The sequence below is a fragment of the Perissodus microlepis genome, chromosome 20, assembly GCF_051167445.1.
Source record: "Perissodus microlepis isolate ML-2025 ecotype Zambia chromosome 20, ASM5116744v1, whole genome shotgun sequence".
In the NCBI taxonomy this organism is placed as follows: Eukaryota; Metazoa; Chordata; class Actinopteri; order Cichliformes; family Cichlidae; genus Perissodus; species Perissodus microlepis.
Window position 1 is genome coordinate 29,060,954 of NC_140480.1, and position 15,204 is coordinate 29,076,157.

General features: G+C 38.7%; 2 protein-coding genes across 7 annotated transcripts; one reads left to right on the top strand and one right to left on the bottom strand.

Moving 5' to 3' along the window:
• The first annotated feature begins 741 nt into the window (after positions 1 to 741).
• Positions 742 to 6,513, top strand: LOC146364815 (tyrosine-protein kinase STYK1). Of its 2 annotated transcripts, none has more exons than XM_084917965.1 (10): positions 742 to 1,766; positions 1,927 to 2,010; positions 2,313 to 2,456; positions 2,588 to 2,788; positions 2,875 to 3,056; positions 3,150 to 3,233; positions 3,437 to 3,654; positions 3,836 to 3,876; positions 4,015 to 4,111; positions 4,664 to 6,513. In XM_084917965.1, the coding sequence occupies exons 2-10, from the start codon at positions 1,962 to 1,964 to the stop codon at positions 4,833 to 4,835; spliced, it is 1,188 nt and encodes a 395-aa protein (XP_084774091.1). In that variant the 5' UTR covers positions 742 to 1,766; positions 1,927 to 1,961; the 3' UTR covers positions 4,836 to 6,513. The 2 variants fall into 2 exon arrangements, with proteins under 2 accessions (XP_084774091.1, XP_084774092.1); XM_084917966.1 differs by having other exon boundaries at positions 2,615 to 2,788.
• Positions 6,514 to 6,712: 199 nt separating this feature from the next.
• tmem269 (transmembrane protein 269) lies at positions 6,713 to 14,953 on the bottom strand. 5 transcript variants are annotated; one of them, XM_084917969.1, is made up of 7 exons: positions 14,705 to 14,953; positions 13,734 to 13,785; positions 10,863 to 11,010; positions 10,229 to 10,326; positions 9,064 to 9,207; positions 8,749 to 8,949; positions 6,713 to 8,292 (listed from the first exon to the last, which is right to left on the bottom strand). In XM_084917969.1, the coding sequence occupies exons 2-7, from the start codon at positions 13,762 to 13,764 to the stop codon at positions 8,183 to 8,185; spliced, it is 732 nt and encodes a 243-aa protein (XP_084774095.1). In that variant the 5' UTR covers positions 13,765 to 13,785; positions 14,705 to 14,953; the 3' UTR covers positions 6,713 to 8,182. The 5 variants fall into 5 exon arrangements, with proteins under 5 accessions (XP_084774095.1, XP_084774096.1, XP_084774093.1 ...); XM_084917970.1 differs by lacking the exon at positions 14,705 to 14,953 and adding an exon at positions 14,506 to 14,698; XM_084917967.1 differs by lacking the exon at positions 14,705 to 14,953 and adding an exon at positions 14,194 to 14,295.
• Positions 14,954 to 15,204: the final 251 nt, after the last annotated feature.

The window sequence follows — 15,204 nt, forward strand, 5'->3', positions numbered from 1 at the left end:
CTGCTCCTGAGAATCAAATATCCTTCCATTGACTTATCCGAGCATCACCTGTCCGCGACTGGAATGTGAGACCAGCTGCGTCAGTGTCGCATTGAAGCGGAAAGTGCTGATTCTGATGCTGGGGCGTCTCGATCCCACACCCCAGTTCACAGCAATGTGCGGTTAATAACCAATAGTAGCTTCCCCCGCACTGTTACACCCCGATATTTGTTACAGAGCAGGACGGAACCGGTGAGTCCAGCAGTTTGCGCGCACCAGTGCCTGTCAGAAAAGCGTGGGAAAAATAGCATATATCCCACTCTGGACTTCAGGAAACGCCAGCACATTTGACAACAGTGACGGAAATAGTTTATTTAAAAAATAAAATAAAATAAAATACAGGAAAACGTGAAAAAAATGGGTTTATACGAGGTTCATCGGCTGCTGAAAAACTCCTCTGTCACTGACAGTTCCTCATGCGAACCCACTGAGGCAACTTCACCCTGCGCACCTGTCCTACTCGCCAGCACTCCTCCGTGGTGACATCAGCAAGGCAGTCCTTAGAAACGGGAAAACACACCTGGTCCTCCCCCGAACTCAGCGGCTATCGGTTATCTGATCCTTTCAAAACACCAAAACTCTGCTCGTTGCGCCTCGTCGCGCGCTCTGCGCTCTCTCCTGTTTTTTCCAGAAGCACAATTGATTTTTTTATTCTGAAAACTATGCAGCAGCATGCAACAGACGTGATCCGATTAGGCTTCGCTCCATAACTTTTTTTAATCGTTTTCCGTGTTGCTTTTATGACGGCAGGCAGTTCTGTCCAATCGGAGATGTGGGAGGCGTTCCCAAAGCGCGTATATTACGCCAATGGTGAATGGCAAAGGGTGGGAGTTCTGTGAGTGTTTTCAGTCCGTTGCAAGGCGGAGTTCCCCCTTAGGGACGCGTATTTTCACGTAGAACATGCTTGCAGATAGCCAGAGATGGGTAACCTATCTCTGTGTATGACCTTTGGTCTGCGGTTTTGATTTTCTTCTCCAAATTTCTTTGTATTCCTATTGCAAAGTGCAACAGCTTCTGAGTGATTCCTGAATTTTACTTGGTTGCTTTAGGTCCGTGAAATGAGTTTGGAGATCTGGAACTAGGAAGGTTGTGTGTCGGTTAATTGTAGTAGTGGTTGTTGATTTTTTGTGCAAGTCTGCCCTCTTGTGGTTGCCAACAGACTGAGGCTGGCATGTCATCCAAAGCACCAGCTGGCAACATTCACTTGTAAAACTATTAGATTTTACATTTTAACTAATCTTACACATCAGATGCGAACAATTATATATGAATAGAGTAAATAAACATCGGCGTTAGCGCATTTAAATATACATTTTATTTAAGCTCACTAATTTAATTTTTTACCTGGTTTACCCCTTTTTCTTATCTCCCGTACCTGTTATCTACTTTGTCTTTCATATTTTGTCTGATGAAGCAGAGACACATTTCTTGTGAGATGTGTGTGTGTGTTCATCACAGTTTAACCTGTTTTGGTTGCATTAAGTGTGAGCATGACTCCTGTTAATGTTATCGTTTCTGATGCTTTGCTAATAATTAACAGTCAGTCAACTTTCCAGCGCCACTCTCCGGTCAGCGCCCTCACAGAGCCGAGCCTGTATTCTGAAAAGCCGCTGATAACAGCTGTGTTATTATGATTTCTTTTCTCTTTTTTTCCCACTGCTGTTAATTTTTATATTATAAGGTCTGTAAATGTTTGTTCACCCGCACAATAGAGCCTCTGGTGTCAGGTAGGAAAACTAATTTTTAACATTTAGACTGTGCCTTGCTCGTTTTTTGTTTTGTTTTTTTCATTTTCAAATGACTTCAAAGTTAATTAGTTTTACTCAACACCGGAATAAAATTCTCGGCTGGCAACCGTTGAATTGCTTTTGTTGATACGGTTTGCAGATTCTCCCACATTTGAGAAATGCGACCTGCTCCTAATGGACGTGGACACAAAATGTAGCAATGACACCTCTCTCTGTCCATCCTGTAAGTTTTAAACATGATAATGATTGCATTGCTATTAGCTGGAAGTTCATTTGCCTTGTATACATGACAGCTAGAGCATTTGACCCCTTCCTGATTTCTTAGTTTGTTGCATGTTTGTCATAAAGACAAAGATTACCGGGGTAAATACAAAATGCAGTTTTTAGATGATGGTGTAATTTCTCAAGGGGGAAAAAGCTATGACAAACAACCTGCCCCTGTGTGAAAAAGTAATTGTGAAATGGTGAAAGCAACAGCGTGTACTTTGAAATGTTCTGAACCTGCTTCTTTAACTTGTTTTGTAGATGAAGAGTCATCAGGCACACTTGCCCTCATTATAATCCCTTCCCTGTTGGCTCTGAGCACGGTGTTAGTGGTGGCTCTGATTTTTTATACTCTATGTAAAAATAAAGAACGACGACACAGGACTTCACCTCATTTTAAAAATGGTAGGAGCTGCAATAACTACATGTCAATTCATTAAAACAGCGTGAAATCCTTTAAAAATCTAACATATTTCTGTTTGAGTGTCTCATAGTAATGCCAAGTGCTTATTTACTTATATTTGCCCTTGTATCAGGCCAGCAGATTGTATCCCTGTCTACAGCTTCTGTAGGTCCTCCAAAGGTCCCGGCAGCTTTAGATCCCTGGGAAATCCCAGAAGAGTGTGTTCTTGAGGGACTAGAGTTTTGGCAGACTGGTTGCTATGGCCCCATTTGTAAAGGTCTGCTGAAGAAGAAAGGTGGAGCCTCTTCTGTCGTGGTGGTTAAGTGCCTTCGAGGTACTGTATAAATCTGATATAAAGCAAGGGTCATCACTGGAGTTAAGCTTGTCCAGTTTTTATTCTATTGATTTAATTCCATACAGATGCCTCTGGCAAGCCTGAAGCTAAAGAATTTGTTGAGTGGCTCCTCTTCTGTGCTTCAGTGTGTAAACATGAAAATGTGGTGCAGATGCTGCACTGTCAGACCAAACGTCTACCCATGTACCTGGTTTTAGATGCCTACAACCCAGGGAATCTCCTTCACTTCCTCTGGACACTTAGAAATGTAAGTGATCCAAACCTTCTACCTATTCAGTGGCAAAGGCAATCTTCAATTATTCAATGTAGTGCAATGACAAGGACTTATTTTTAACTCCAGAACAATTTAAGCACTGCAGATCCCTCGCAAAACTTCTCTGAGAGGTCAGTGTTTCTGGTGGCAAAACAGATTGCAGCTGGCCTGGTGAGTCACTTTTTTTAGACCAATTATTCCCAACACACAACTGGAATAAAACGAGTTCATTTTAGATGTCACGCCCTACAGCATATGACATTCTGCCATTTCTTCCCCCAAGATGCTGGGGAAAGTGTTGTTTATCTTGACTCTTGAATAACTGTCGCAACAAAAAGATTGACATGTTTAGCTGTAATTGGATCCTCCTCCAGGATTACTTGATGTCAGAGCACAGGCTGGTGCATGGTGATGTTGCTGCCAGAAACATCTTAATTGGCCCAGGCCTCTCGGCTCGAGTATCTGGCCTGGGCGTGGCATTTGAAGGACGCAAAATGGATTCAGCAATTAGACAAAGGGCAGCAAAGGTGCCATTGAAATGGCAGGCTCCAGAGCGGATTATGATGCTGCTCAGTATCGACAGAAGCGACGTGTAAGGGCAGAGTTATGGCTAAGGAAACAAAACACGAAGACACACAATATATATTTTATATTTTTTATATTTTTTATTATTCACATTTTTTGTCTTTGCTCTTGTATGTGCATTACATGCTTTAAAAAAAATCATGTTTCTATGAGTCACAGTGTTTTGTTTTGTTCTCCCCGCACACCAGGTGGTCATTTGGAATCCTACTATATGAACTGATCACTTTAGGTAAAGTACTGTCATCTTATCTGCCAAAGTTTTATAGTACATTTCCATCTTATCTTAATCCAAATCTACTAATTACTACAATCAAACCATTAACAATATTACAGAGCCAATAAAAAATGCTTTTTTCCCATACCTCAGGATCCCCTCCATACCCTGAGCTGGAGCCTTCAACAGTGCTTCCAAAGCTGCAGGCGTCTTATCGAATGAAGAGACCAAAGAACTGCGGTGGACTTTTGTACGTGTAATTCACCTAAAAGGAAGCAATAGACACGTATGAACAAATCTGTATGGAGTATATATATATACATGCATTAAGTACAGTATAGTGAAAGTCAAAGTCAGTTCAAACTCACAAAAACTGCATTAAGATTTAAAGTCCCTGCAATGAGGATGATTTAAAGATGCAGTTTGCAGTTTTGATAATAATTCAGATGACAAGATTGACACTCGTCTTTTCATGTTTAATATAAAACTGCTGCAAGAAGCTATCAGGCTTGTCTAAGAACCAGCACCTCTAAAGCTCACTAATTAACTTGTCATATATAATTTATTGATTTGGATTATAAACATAAGTTTTAAAACTTCAAAGGTGCTGGTAGCCAGATTTCATTGCCACTGGGCAGAATCTGGCTCAGTGTTTACCTCTAACTTTAAAAGTCTTTGTGACAGGCTACCCAGGATTGTGATTGGTTAGCTTCATATGATAAGCAGCCATGACAGTGATACTGATTTGCTTGTGAAACAGATGAAACGCAGATGAATTCTAAATGTCTCCATATGTATTTAGGTATGACCTGATGAAGTACTGTTGGATGTGGAGCTTCAAAGAGCGACCAGCATTTTCAGCCATCATCAAGCTGTTTGAGTCCTCGCTGCACATTGCTGATACAACACCGATTTGTATTTCTGAGGTCGTTGACATAACTGAATATAAGAGAATGGCAGGACTGATCGAATAGACCTACGCTCATCCACCACTTTCTCTGGTATACTTGTTGTTGGGGGCACAACAACAGGTGCTGGTTGATGCAGTTATTGAATCAGCTAATCACATGGTAGCAACTCATTAAATTTAGGCATATAAGAAATGGTGAAAAGTCTTTCTGAAATTCAGACCAGAAGAAGAATCAGAAGAAACTATCACGTTTTGACTTTAAACATGATATGATTGCCAGATGAGCTGGTTTGAGTGTTTTACTAGGATTTTACTATTTTACTAGAAAAATAAAGATACCCAGTGGGGGTGAAAATGTCTTACTGATGACAAAGGCCAGAGGACAGGTTGCTTTGAGATGATAAGAAAACAGCAGTAACTTAAATAAACTAGCACAGCCAAGGTATGCTGTGAAGGCACAATACACCAAACCCTGGAGTGAATGAGCTGTAGCAGCAGAAGACCACACCAGGTGCCACTCCTGTTAGCTCAGGAAACTGAGGCTACATTTCACACAGTCTCTCCAAAAGTGTACAACAAAAGATGGAAAACTGTTGCCTATTTGATAAGTGTCAGTTTTTGCTACAAAATTTAAATGGTAGGGTCAGAAGTTAGTAAAAAAACCTCTAAAGTGTCGATCCATCCTGTCTTGTATCACCTCGATAGCCTGCTGGTGATGTAATGGTGTCAGGCGTATTTTCTTGGAACACTTTTGGCTCCTTAGTACCAGCTGAACATCATTTAAAGGCCACCTGAGTATTGTTGCTAACCGTGTCAATCCCTCTATGACTACATTGTGCTTGTCTTCTAATGCCTGCAATGCTGAAAACCTCAAGTCATCTCAAAAATGTTGTTTTTGAACTTGACAATGAGTTCTCTGTATTCTAGTGGCCCCCAGTGGCCACTAACTCTAAATCCAGTAGAACACCTTTGGGACGTGATGGCCCAAAAGACTAGCATCATACATGTGCAGCCAGAAAATCTGCAGCAACTGTGTGATGCCATCATATCAATATTGACCAGAATCTCTGAGGAATGTTTCTGGCACCTTGCTGAATCTATGTCATTAAGAACTCTGAAGGCAAAAGGGTAAATTGTCCAGTGAGTGTATGGTAAATATGTCAGTAACATTCACATTAGAGATCAATCACAATTTATTAATAACCGTGTATGGGTTTAGTTGAGACGTTGATAGCAATCCGACAATAATTCCAAGTATTATTTTTTTTTTATTAATACAGCCTTGTGGTCAAATTGTACAGATCTAAAAGCACAGATTTTAGTAATACTTGAGAACTTTTCCACTATCTTTGGGCAAAGTGCAGTTTTTGTATCTATAATGCTCTTGGCATGCAGACATTACTGTGACTTTACAGTTTCAAAACCAGAAACACCCAAACAGAAAAGCTGAATCCACCAATGAATGACAAGTACATCTGCGCTCAGTTCACTGTCGATTTTAATAGTAACACTGGTTATCGTAAACCATGTCGAGAATGAACTACAGTGATTTTAAATCATAACTGAATCAGAAAACATTACCTTTGTTTTTTTATTTTTTAACAAAAGATCTTGTGTTGTAAAATTGTGCTCCACTTGATTGTTGCTTCAAATAGCTCTTTAAGGCAGAATAATATGGATAACTTAAGTTCCAAAAAGCTGTGGCTTACAGAAGACTAATTAAAGTAACTAAAATCACTGAACCTAAACTGCGAGTGATTTCATACCTGACTTTGACACCTCTGAGTGTGAGCTCAAGGATGATGGTCTTTTAAAGGGCGGGCAACAAATCATAATTTACACAAGTGCTATCTTTAGGCCTGAAAACAGACACATTCAACTGTTACTCTGTGCTCACATTTCATCGGGCTTCTGAACAAATTGGTACAAAACTATATAATCTTCTCATTTCAATTCAATTTTATTTATACAAATCACAACAACAGTCGTTGTAAGGTAGACCTTACAATAATACATGCAGAGAAAAACCTAACAATCATAATCATTTGTTACTCACATTGCAGAGAGGCACTAACACCCACTGTGAAACACAATGAGAGATTTCAAAAATGCGTTCTTACTAAATAAGATCTACAAAACAAGTGATTTGTCTCAGATCAGATATATACTGGCCAATATCATCACACACATTATTTCCTCCACCAGCCTCTTCGGGTTTAAAGTCTGCTGCACTATGCTTGTGATCAAACTCAGCACTGACTCTGACATTATCTTACCTTTAAGTTGAAGCAGAACGTGCAGTAATTTTACCCACTAGATGGCAGGAAAGGTTTGGAAGCCTCTCTAAGGGTAAATTCACACTACATGAGGCAGAAAACTGCTGGGGATTTAGTATTTCACCTTGACTCCTTATGCCACATAAGATGTTCTAAAGACACCTGCTGTGACATCACTAATTCATCACCATTACAGTCCAGTGTGGATTTACTTACTATTTAAACCATAATGCCTCTTAAAACAGAGGCAAATGCATATAATAACCCAATAAAAAAATAATCACACATTGATGAAATAAGGGAATCTATTGCATCATATAGTCTTGAAGCTTAAATAAAAGCCCCTAACTTACAGTTCTGGTCAGTAAGTTATTTAAAACATATATTCAAACAGCAAATCAAAATTGTGAAGGACACTACAATCATATTAAATAATTATATTTTCCTTTATCACTGGATTTAAGACCTCTCCGTAAACGGTAATGATCTCAATCCAAAAAACAAACGTTAAAAAATATAATTTTAATCAAAATGGGTCTACTGGATGAATTAAAATGACTTTGTTATAAAGTATAGATACAGAGAGGGCATGAAATTCTGAATCTCAATGAGATATTACGTTTGATTCATGGACTAGAGCACATACCTACATAATTGTTACTATTTCAGTTGCCATTTCTTTAACTACACTCAACACTATGAAATAAATATTATTAAGTCATTTGCGATAAACCACAACAAGTTAGAAGTAAGAAAATATTGGAAATATATATATTTTTAAAAATAATATTTAGAATCATACTGTAGATGTGCTTGCTGCCATGTGCTCCCAATACTGACCAAGATTGGATTAATACTGAAGAAGAGGGTTTAATAGATGACAGGATGAAGGTTAATCCTCACCAGTAACATAAAATGCCTTGCTAATCATTCTTACTGATATTAGGTTCCCTCAGAGGTGTCATCTCAAAAAAACCCCAAAAAAAACGTTAAGCAGAGTGCATGCATGTGATACATGAATTAGCTTGAATCCTCCACGGCAGTAAGACGCAGCAGCAATCTGTAAGCCTTGGTTCACCTGGACGGGCTGAGGTAAACCTGTTTGGGAGTGTTTTTAAGCGTGCCAGCATCCCTTTTACACTTTACTGCTCCATAGGGATGTTGGGAACAAAATGTAGGAGACAGACCACAGCAGGTAGTACATACATGCAGGAGGGAAGGAAGAGCAGAACAACATGATGATTCCTGAAAATAAAAACACAAAAAAGAAACTGAATGTCTGCACGAAATGAAGGTGTTGCACTCATTATCTGGGCTTCAATAATGTTTTTTTTCCCCCCAACACTTCTTATTAATATCGAGGTGTTTACTAGATGCTTTGATCTGCAGAATGGACTGATTAGCCAGCATGCCATCTTTATCACAGCACAAAAATATTTGAATGTGGAACAGCCAGGACATTTTTTCCAAAAAGCAGCTTCAGTAAATTTAAATTCAAATTTTGGCACAAAGCGATTTAAATTTACATTTGGACTGGGATAAGTTACATAAATGTTTCCTTGTAGTTTAGTTTAGAATTCATAAACACATGCAGTAAGTGGCTCAAACCTCATTAAAAATAAATAAGTAAATAAGAGTAAAAACATTTATCGGTTTTGGCAGTTCTGGTTAAGATTCTCAGATTCTTAAAAATTACTTTACCTCCAGCGTAGACTACTTTCTTCCAGGCCTGCGACTCCAGCACTCTGTCGTGAGGGTAAAAGTTCTGGCTGATCATGAAGAGGATCATGGCAACTGCAATGACTCGGAGCAATGCCATGTTTCCCCCCGACAGCAAAGAGGCACTTGCCAAGATGGCCGACGAGTAAATACAGGGCAGGCCACGATACATGAAAGGGATCCCTATGAGGAAAAACAACACAAACTAAGTCCTTACTTTGCAAAGTGATGATTGAAATTAAAGACTAAATTGAAAAGGACAGTGGTTAAATAAGACTACAATTTTTTTAAACTTACCACTGGAGAAGAAACAGAGGCGGACAAAGACAGAAAGGACGTAACACATGCACAGGATGTTGTCGAGCAGATCAGATGTTCTCAGGAGCAACGACGTCGCAATCCCAAAGGTCGTGAAGTCAGCAAAATCATCTAGCTTTGCACCTGAACATGAAAAAGGAAGGTTTGGCATGTTTGCTGCTGATAGCTGTACTAATAAGCTTTAGAAAGGCTTGTGTCACACTGCTTCTATTAGCATAGCACATTAATCGTGAAAGCCACAGTAGATGTATTATGTCTCTTCAGCACTGATCTTTGCCAGTGCCATGTCATGTGACAGTCGTGCGGTGAATGTGCAAAAATTTCTCAAGTGGAAATGTCAGTGTCAGCCCAACAGGCAGGCATTCTATAAACAACATTCTCCACTGCCTTATCTCTTTATCCCTCAGGAGCACATAGCATGTTTTCAGCGGATGAGGATGAGGTGATTCGGGCCACAGCACAGACGAACGAGGTGGAATTCTGCAGTCCAGGGTCAACAATTTTAGCAATTTCAGATATGCCGAGAACCCAAAGCAACAGGATAAAATAGACAATTGGGCCATGATCCCGTGGAATTAGGCTGCTTAATCAGAAAGTTATTGTTCATTTGACAAAATACGTGGGGGGCACAACAACACCCACCTGCAAAGTCATGCAGAAAAGGCTTGTTGAGACACAAAGCCCCCTGAAATGTGCAGCCAACAATGTATTGTGATGCAACTGAAAACTATTTTGGGATCTCAGAAATTAGGAATTTGCAGACTGGAAGCAATGTCAAAGCTATTTATACTTTTCCTTTTAATATGTAAGGCATTGGGCTCTTTTGTAAACAAGCCACAAATATAGTCCTTAAAGCGTAAATATGCAAGTATTTAAATATGCATTCATCTTGTCTTGTCTAGAGCACAGAAATAACTTGAAAGAAGTTAGCTTGATGAATCTCAAATAACATTGCATAAATTATTCATGACTCTTCTGTTGGAAACATTAGCAGAGTTTTCAATTGCAAAGGTTCCCTTTACTGGATCTCTTTGTGTGGCCAAATTAAAAAAGCTCAGACAAAAAGATTGTGCAGCAAGCCCTGCCAACACCACAGTGGAAGTTTATCTTTGGTAAGTGCTATTGACCACAACACTCCACTTACCCAGTGCAGAGCATGCATTGAGTTGCCTGGCAACTGCTCCATCTGCCAAATCCAGGAGGTAGCCAATCAGAACGAGCCAACACGCAGCGTGATGGTGCCTGAACAAAGCCAGTCATTGTTAGGTTAAACAATTAAATAAAAGGGTTAAATGTCTGCAAGTTCAAACGTTCTGACAATGTTAGAAAAGTCTATTTTTTATATACAGCAGATTGCCATTTTTGGGAAAGCAAACTGTGCCTTTAAACTAAACTTAGAGCGGCTCGTAATCTGTTATAAATATTATGATTTTCCTTGATGGGCTAAACACAGGATGTTAATAACATTATTGTTTGAAAACACAAACAATAAAACCATAATAATAATAATAACAATAATTGAAAACACTTATATGTTTGCTAAATTATAGCTCAGCTTCTGAAATACTACTTTTATTTTTTCTGTTGTGTTTTCTGATTTATTCCTGGGTTTTGTGAAATTTTGATTGATTTTATTGGGTTGTGTTTAATGACTAAAGTTTGGTTACTGATGCACAACATCATTAATTTCCACACTCATTCACATAATGATTCCTCCTTACAAACGCCGCCCATCCAGCAGCTGACAAGTAAAACCCATTACTCCTTTATTTACTCACCCATTAAGGCTGCTGAGAATCGAGGCCATGCCCATGACCATGTTGGCAACTGACAGTGCATTAGCTGCATTTTTACGCGCAAACTCCTTGATCTGAAGTTCTGTGGCCCAATCGCTCAGAAAGAGTTTTTTGGTGCACTGAAAGAAACCTGAGACCAAACGATAACAGCAGTTAGTATTTTTCTGTGTTAGGTCAATAATCTCTGCTGAGGTTTTAGAAAAACAAAAGCTAAAGCCCTACTGACAGAAGACCACACCAGATGGCATGTTGATGCACGTGTCTGAATTGGTATAGTTTACTAATCATATTTTGGGATTTAGACAAACTTTAGTTTGAGCACAAGAAGAAAAAAATGTAACAATTCTGAAACGTAATCTTAAACCTTAAGTATACCATCTATTACTCGAAAGAAAAGAAGTATTTACACACTTTATCATGGGAATCATAATGCAGGTCTTTTAATTTTGTTTTTTAAAGGAAAATATTACTCCCTCCTCTTATGTAAAAGAAATGGCACTTACCAAGATGCATGATTATTGGCTGGAGACCAACCTTACGATACATTCATCCCTTTTCAGATCACTACAATGCATTTGTTACTGTACATTAAGTCAGGTGTGTGCAGCCTACCGCATGCGACATTAAGGACTGCCTCATTATCTGCTTGTTATATTATCATTTATACAAATGAATCAAACATATTACACATGTTTAACTGTAGCAAAACACTGTCCAAAATCACATGCAATAACCTCTAAGATCAAAGATAGTATTTGAAAAATAAATAAGTCAATAGCATACAAAATCTGAACAGGATGAATGTAAGTGTTAAAACTCAAATGTGAAATCTTATCATGGATCGAACACACACAAATACTGGTGTGGGGAACAAGTATGGATACTTAGGGGACTACTACATACAGCCTTGGCTACAGTGAGAGTGAGTTGGACCTACTGCGTTGACACATACCAGACAAGAGATCAATTAGCCTGTTAACTCTGGTCAAAACATACTGACTTTGCATAAGGACATGGCAGCAGCATTCACACAGCTTAAATCCTATTAATAAGACAGCAGCCCAGGCTTTAATGGGGACTCTGTCATTAAAATTAACCTGCAACCCACCTAGTTTCCTAGTTGGTTTGTTTTTTCATTATAGTGTCAATATTAATAGTTTATAACCAGATTCTATCAGTTTGGATGACTAGGAAAGCAGTATATAAATGCTGTATAAATTCACTATTTATACATAACGTTTCTCATTGTTGTAATTCAATTACATGGTTCTTTATCTTTTCCTGTATTTTGCTTGATACAGCGAGTCAGTACTCAGACCTTTAAGCCATTTTATAAGGGCTTTAAATATGGTCTGTTAAAATAAGGAACAAGTTTAACAGTGTTTATAGTTTTCAGGTCTGGGACTGTTTAGTTCAGCTGCAACCATTAAACAATGTCAAAGCTTGTAAAAAAAAAAGCTGATTTATTTTGAAATTAAATAACCTTTTTCATCAAATATAAAGAAGTTTAAATTAGCATTTCCTGTTTATTCAGGATGTAAAATTTAAAGCTCAGACAGCATTCAAAGAAAATACAAACAAAAATATAAGATAGAAGGATGTTTCAAATACTGTTTCAAAGCAATGTATACACTGTTAATATTGATAATATAAGCCCCTGCAGTTCAACAATTGGAAATAAACTGCATTTTATGAAAAACAAGCTTGCAGTATTAAGACTACATTCACTATTGCAGTCAGCAACATGGAATGACTGCTGACACGGCTTCTCCAGCCCCAAAAAAATCCCCCTCAAAAAACAAAAACTGGCCCCACAAATTAAAAAAATAAATAAATTCTTTTCTATCTGCCTCCTCTTTTGCGAGCTTTTTTTAAAAAAAAAATATTTTTAAAACAAGTCACAGTGCTGTCCAAGACAATATGCACAGATAATGACCTGCAAAGCTTCAATATTTTTAACCCTTCAAGTGTTTTTCACCCTGAACTTCCTGTGATTCCAAAGCCAGGCGAATTCAAGAGACTCTTCATCTGAAAGAAAACAGCGTATGAGACACAGCAGAAAGCCAACAATCACTTGCACTTTAACTTGACAGCATGCTTTTTTACTTTTCATTCTGAACTTTAGCCTAGATTGCAATCTGGCAAATTACTTTAAATTACTATCTAAATCTTTTTTTTTTTTACAGGAAAAACAAAGCATATCAGTTAATGCAGGTAACATTCTGCATTAAATCAGGAAATCATGGAATTGCCAAGCTTCCCATATAATCCAGTTGGTTAACTTTTGTCACCATAAGCACCATTAGAGAACCACGCATGCAGCTTAAACTAGCTAAAAGATTTTACTGGCAAGTTTTAATCTAACCACTCAATTCACTCTCTTGGTCACTAATAAAAAAGAGGATAAAGCCAGAGCCAGAGATGCACTGTCAATTTCAAACAGGTCTCTATTTCTGGGTTGCCCCTAATGAGTGCAAAGCATGACGGGAAGACCTTTGTTATGTAATACCCTATGTTTCCTGGTAACAACTAAAAAGCCCAAATGGAAAACAGGGAAAACTCAGAGCTCACGATTCACAAAGGGGGATAATCTTAAGTGAGTGCACTGGACAATTTAAACTATATACTTTTTAGATTGAATGTGTTCTGAAATGTTGACATATAGTAAAAAATATATGGTGATGAATTTACAATGAATGCATAAATGATGCACAGCTGTTAACGAAGGTTAACAGGTCATATTTATTTTCCTGCCCAATTTGATCCCAGTACACCTCAGCTTCCATCCCTGACACCTGTGCTGAGGTGTACAGTAATCCAGATTAAGAGAAGAGAGTGAGAAAGGGAACCTACCAGAGGAGGACGTCAGGAGGACCATGATCATGTCTGGCTCAAAGTGCAACAACTGAAAGACAAATTTAAATAAGAGTATTTTTATTACACATACAGTACTGTTCCGGATACATACATCCTTATTTATAATTGCAGATATACTGGGACTATTTGAGAATTGAGATTAGAATCGATCTTCACAAACATCCCAAAGATCCTAAACAAAAGACAACCATGCAATATCCCTTTCTTAAATCCTTCTGTCTGTTCGTTACCAATTCTAACTAACAGGACCTTTCAGGATTTAAAACCCGGACTGTCACGCTACAACTGAATCTTCAGGGAATAAAACATTGTTTTGCATGCATGCGCAACAGTTATACTTTCCGCCGTACTTGTCCGCGATTGCATGAAACCCTAAATAGATGACACTGACAATCTTCGAAAACAAATCTTATTCCGCCTCTGCGCTGGAAACCACCTGCTGGTTCATCCTTCACATCTGGTCAGCGGGAACCTTACTGCGCAGCGCTCTATCCTAAGAATCGGACTGATTCTGCAGGGTCAGACAGCTCCATCCTTCAGGACAAACACATCCCCGAAGACTTGAGAATAAGATACACACCGATCTTAAATGTGTAGAGGTGTTTGAGCCCCCACCCCCAGCATCGAGGTTTAAGCAAGATGTGCAACTGCGACACAACCAGCTGGACAAAAGCCCAGCGAGCCTAAAATATTGGTATAAAATGCACTTGTTTCATATAAATTTCATATAAAATGCGTCTCATCTTACCTTCGAAGGAGCTCCACTGATTACTTAGTGTATACAAATCAAAGGATGGAGAAACGCACGCACTGGGATCCTATAATCTTATTTTTCCTCGTTATGTATTTTTGTTCTGTTTTTCAGCAGATCAATTTGAAAATGAATTTAACGCCTGAGTTTAATGTTGCCACGGCCTCAATTTCACAGTCATCACACAACCGGTTACCTGTCAACTTGTCCTTTTAAAGTCCAAGGATAAGTCCGCTGGAACATTCCACCGGAAGTGACACCCCTGTTGTTTCTGGATTTTTCTGAAATAATGTTGCTCAACTCTGTTGACGGTTACCGCTGAAGAGGAAGTGACATTGAGGAAAAAACACGATGTATTATTTATTTATTTATTTGCATGCTAATACGACGTGCGAACGCAAGTTAATATGTAGCAATATGGAAACCTCAGTTATTAGAAGGCTATCAATATTTCAGTGACGCAAAGCTGTGGATCATACGGAGCCCCGCAGGGGACATGGGAGAAAAAAAAATTAAGACGGACTTTTGCGAGATCTCGCAAAACTAACTCGGGATCTCGCAAAAGTCCGTCTTAATTTTTTTTTCTCCCATGTCCCCTCCGGGGCTCCGTAGGGATCATTGAAGCATCTTTCAAATATGCAACACTGTTTATTATCTAAATATTTTTGTTTGTTTGATGACTTTAAGTGGCTGCTT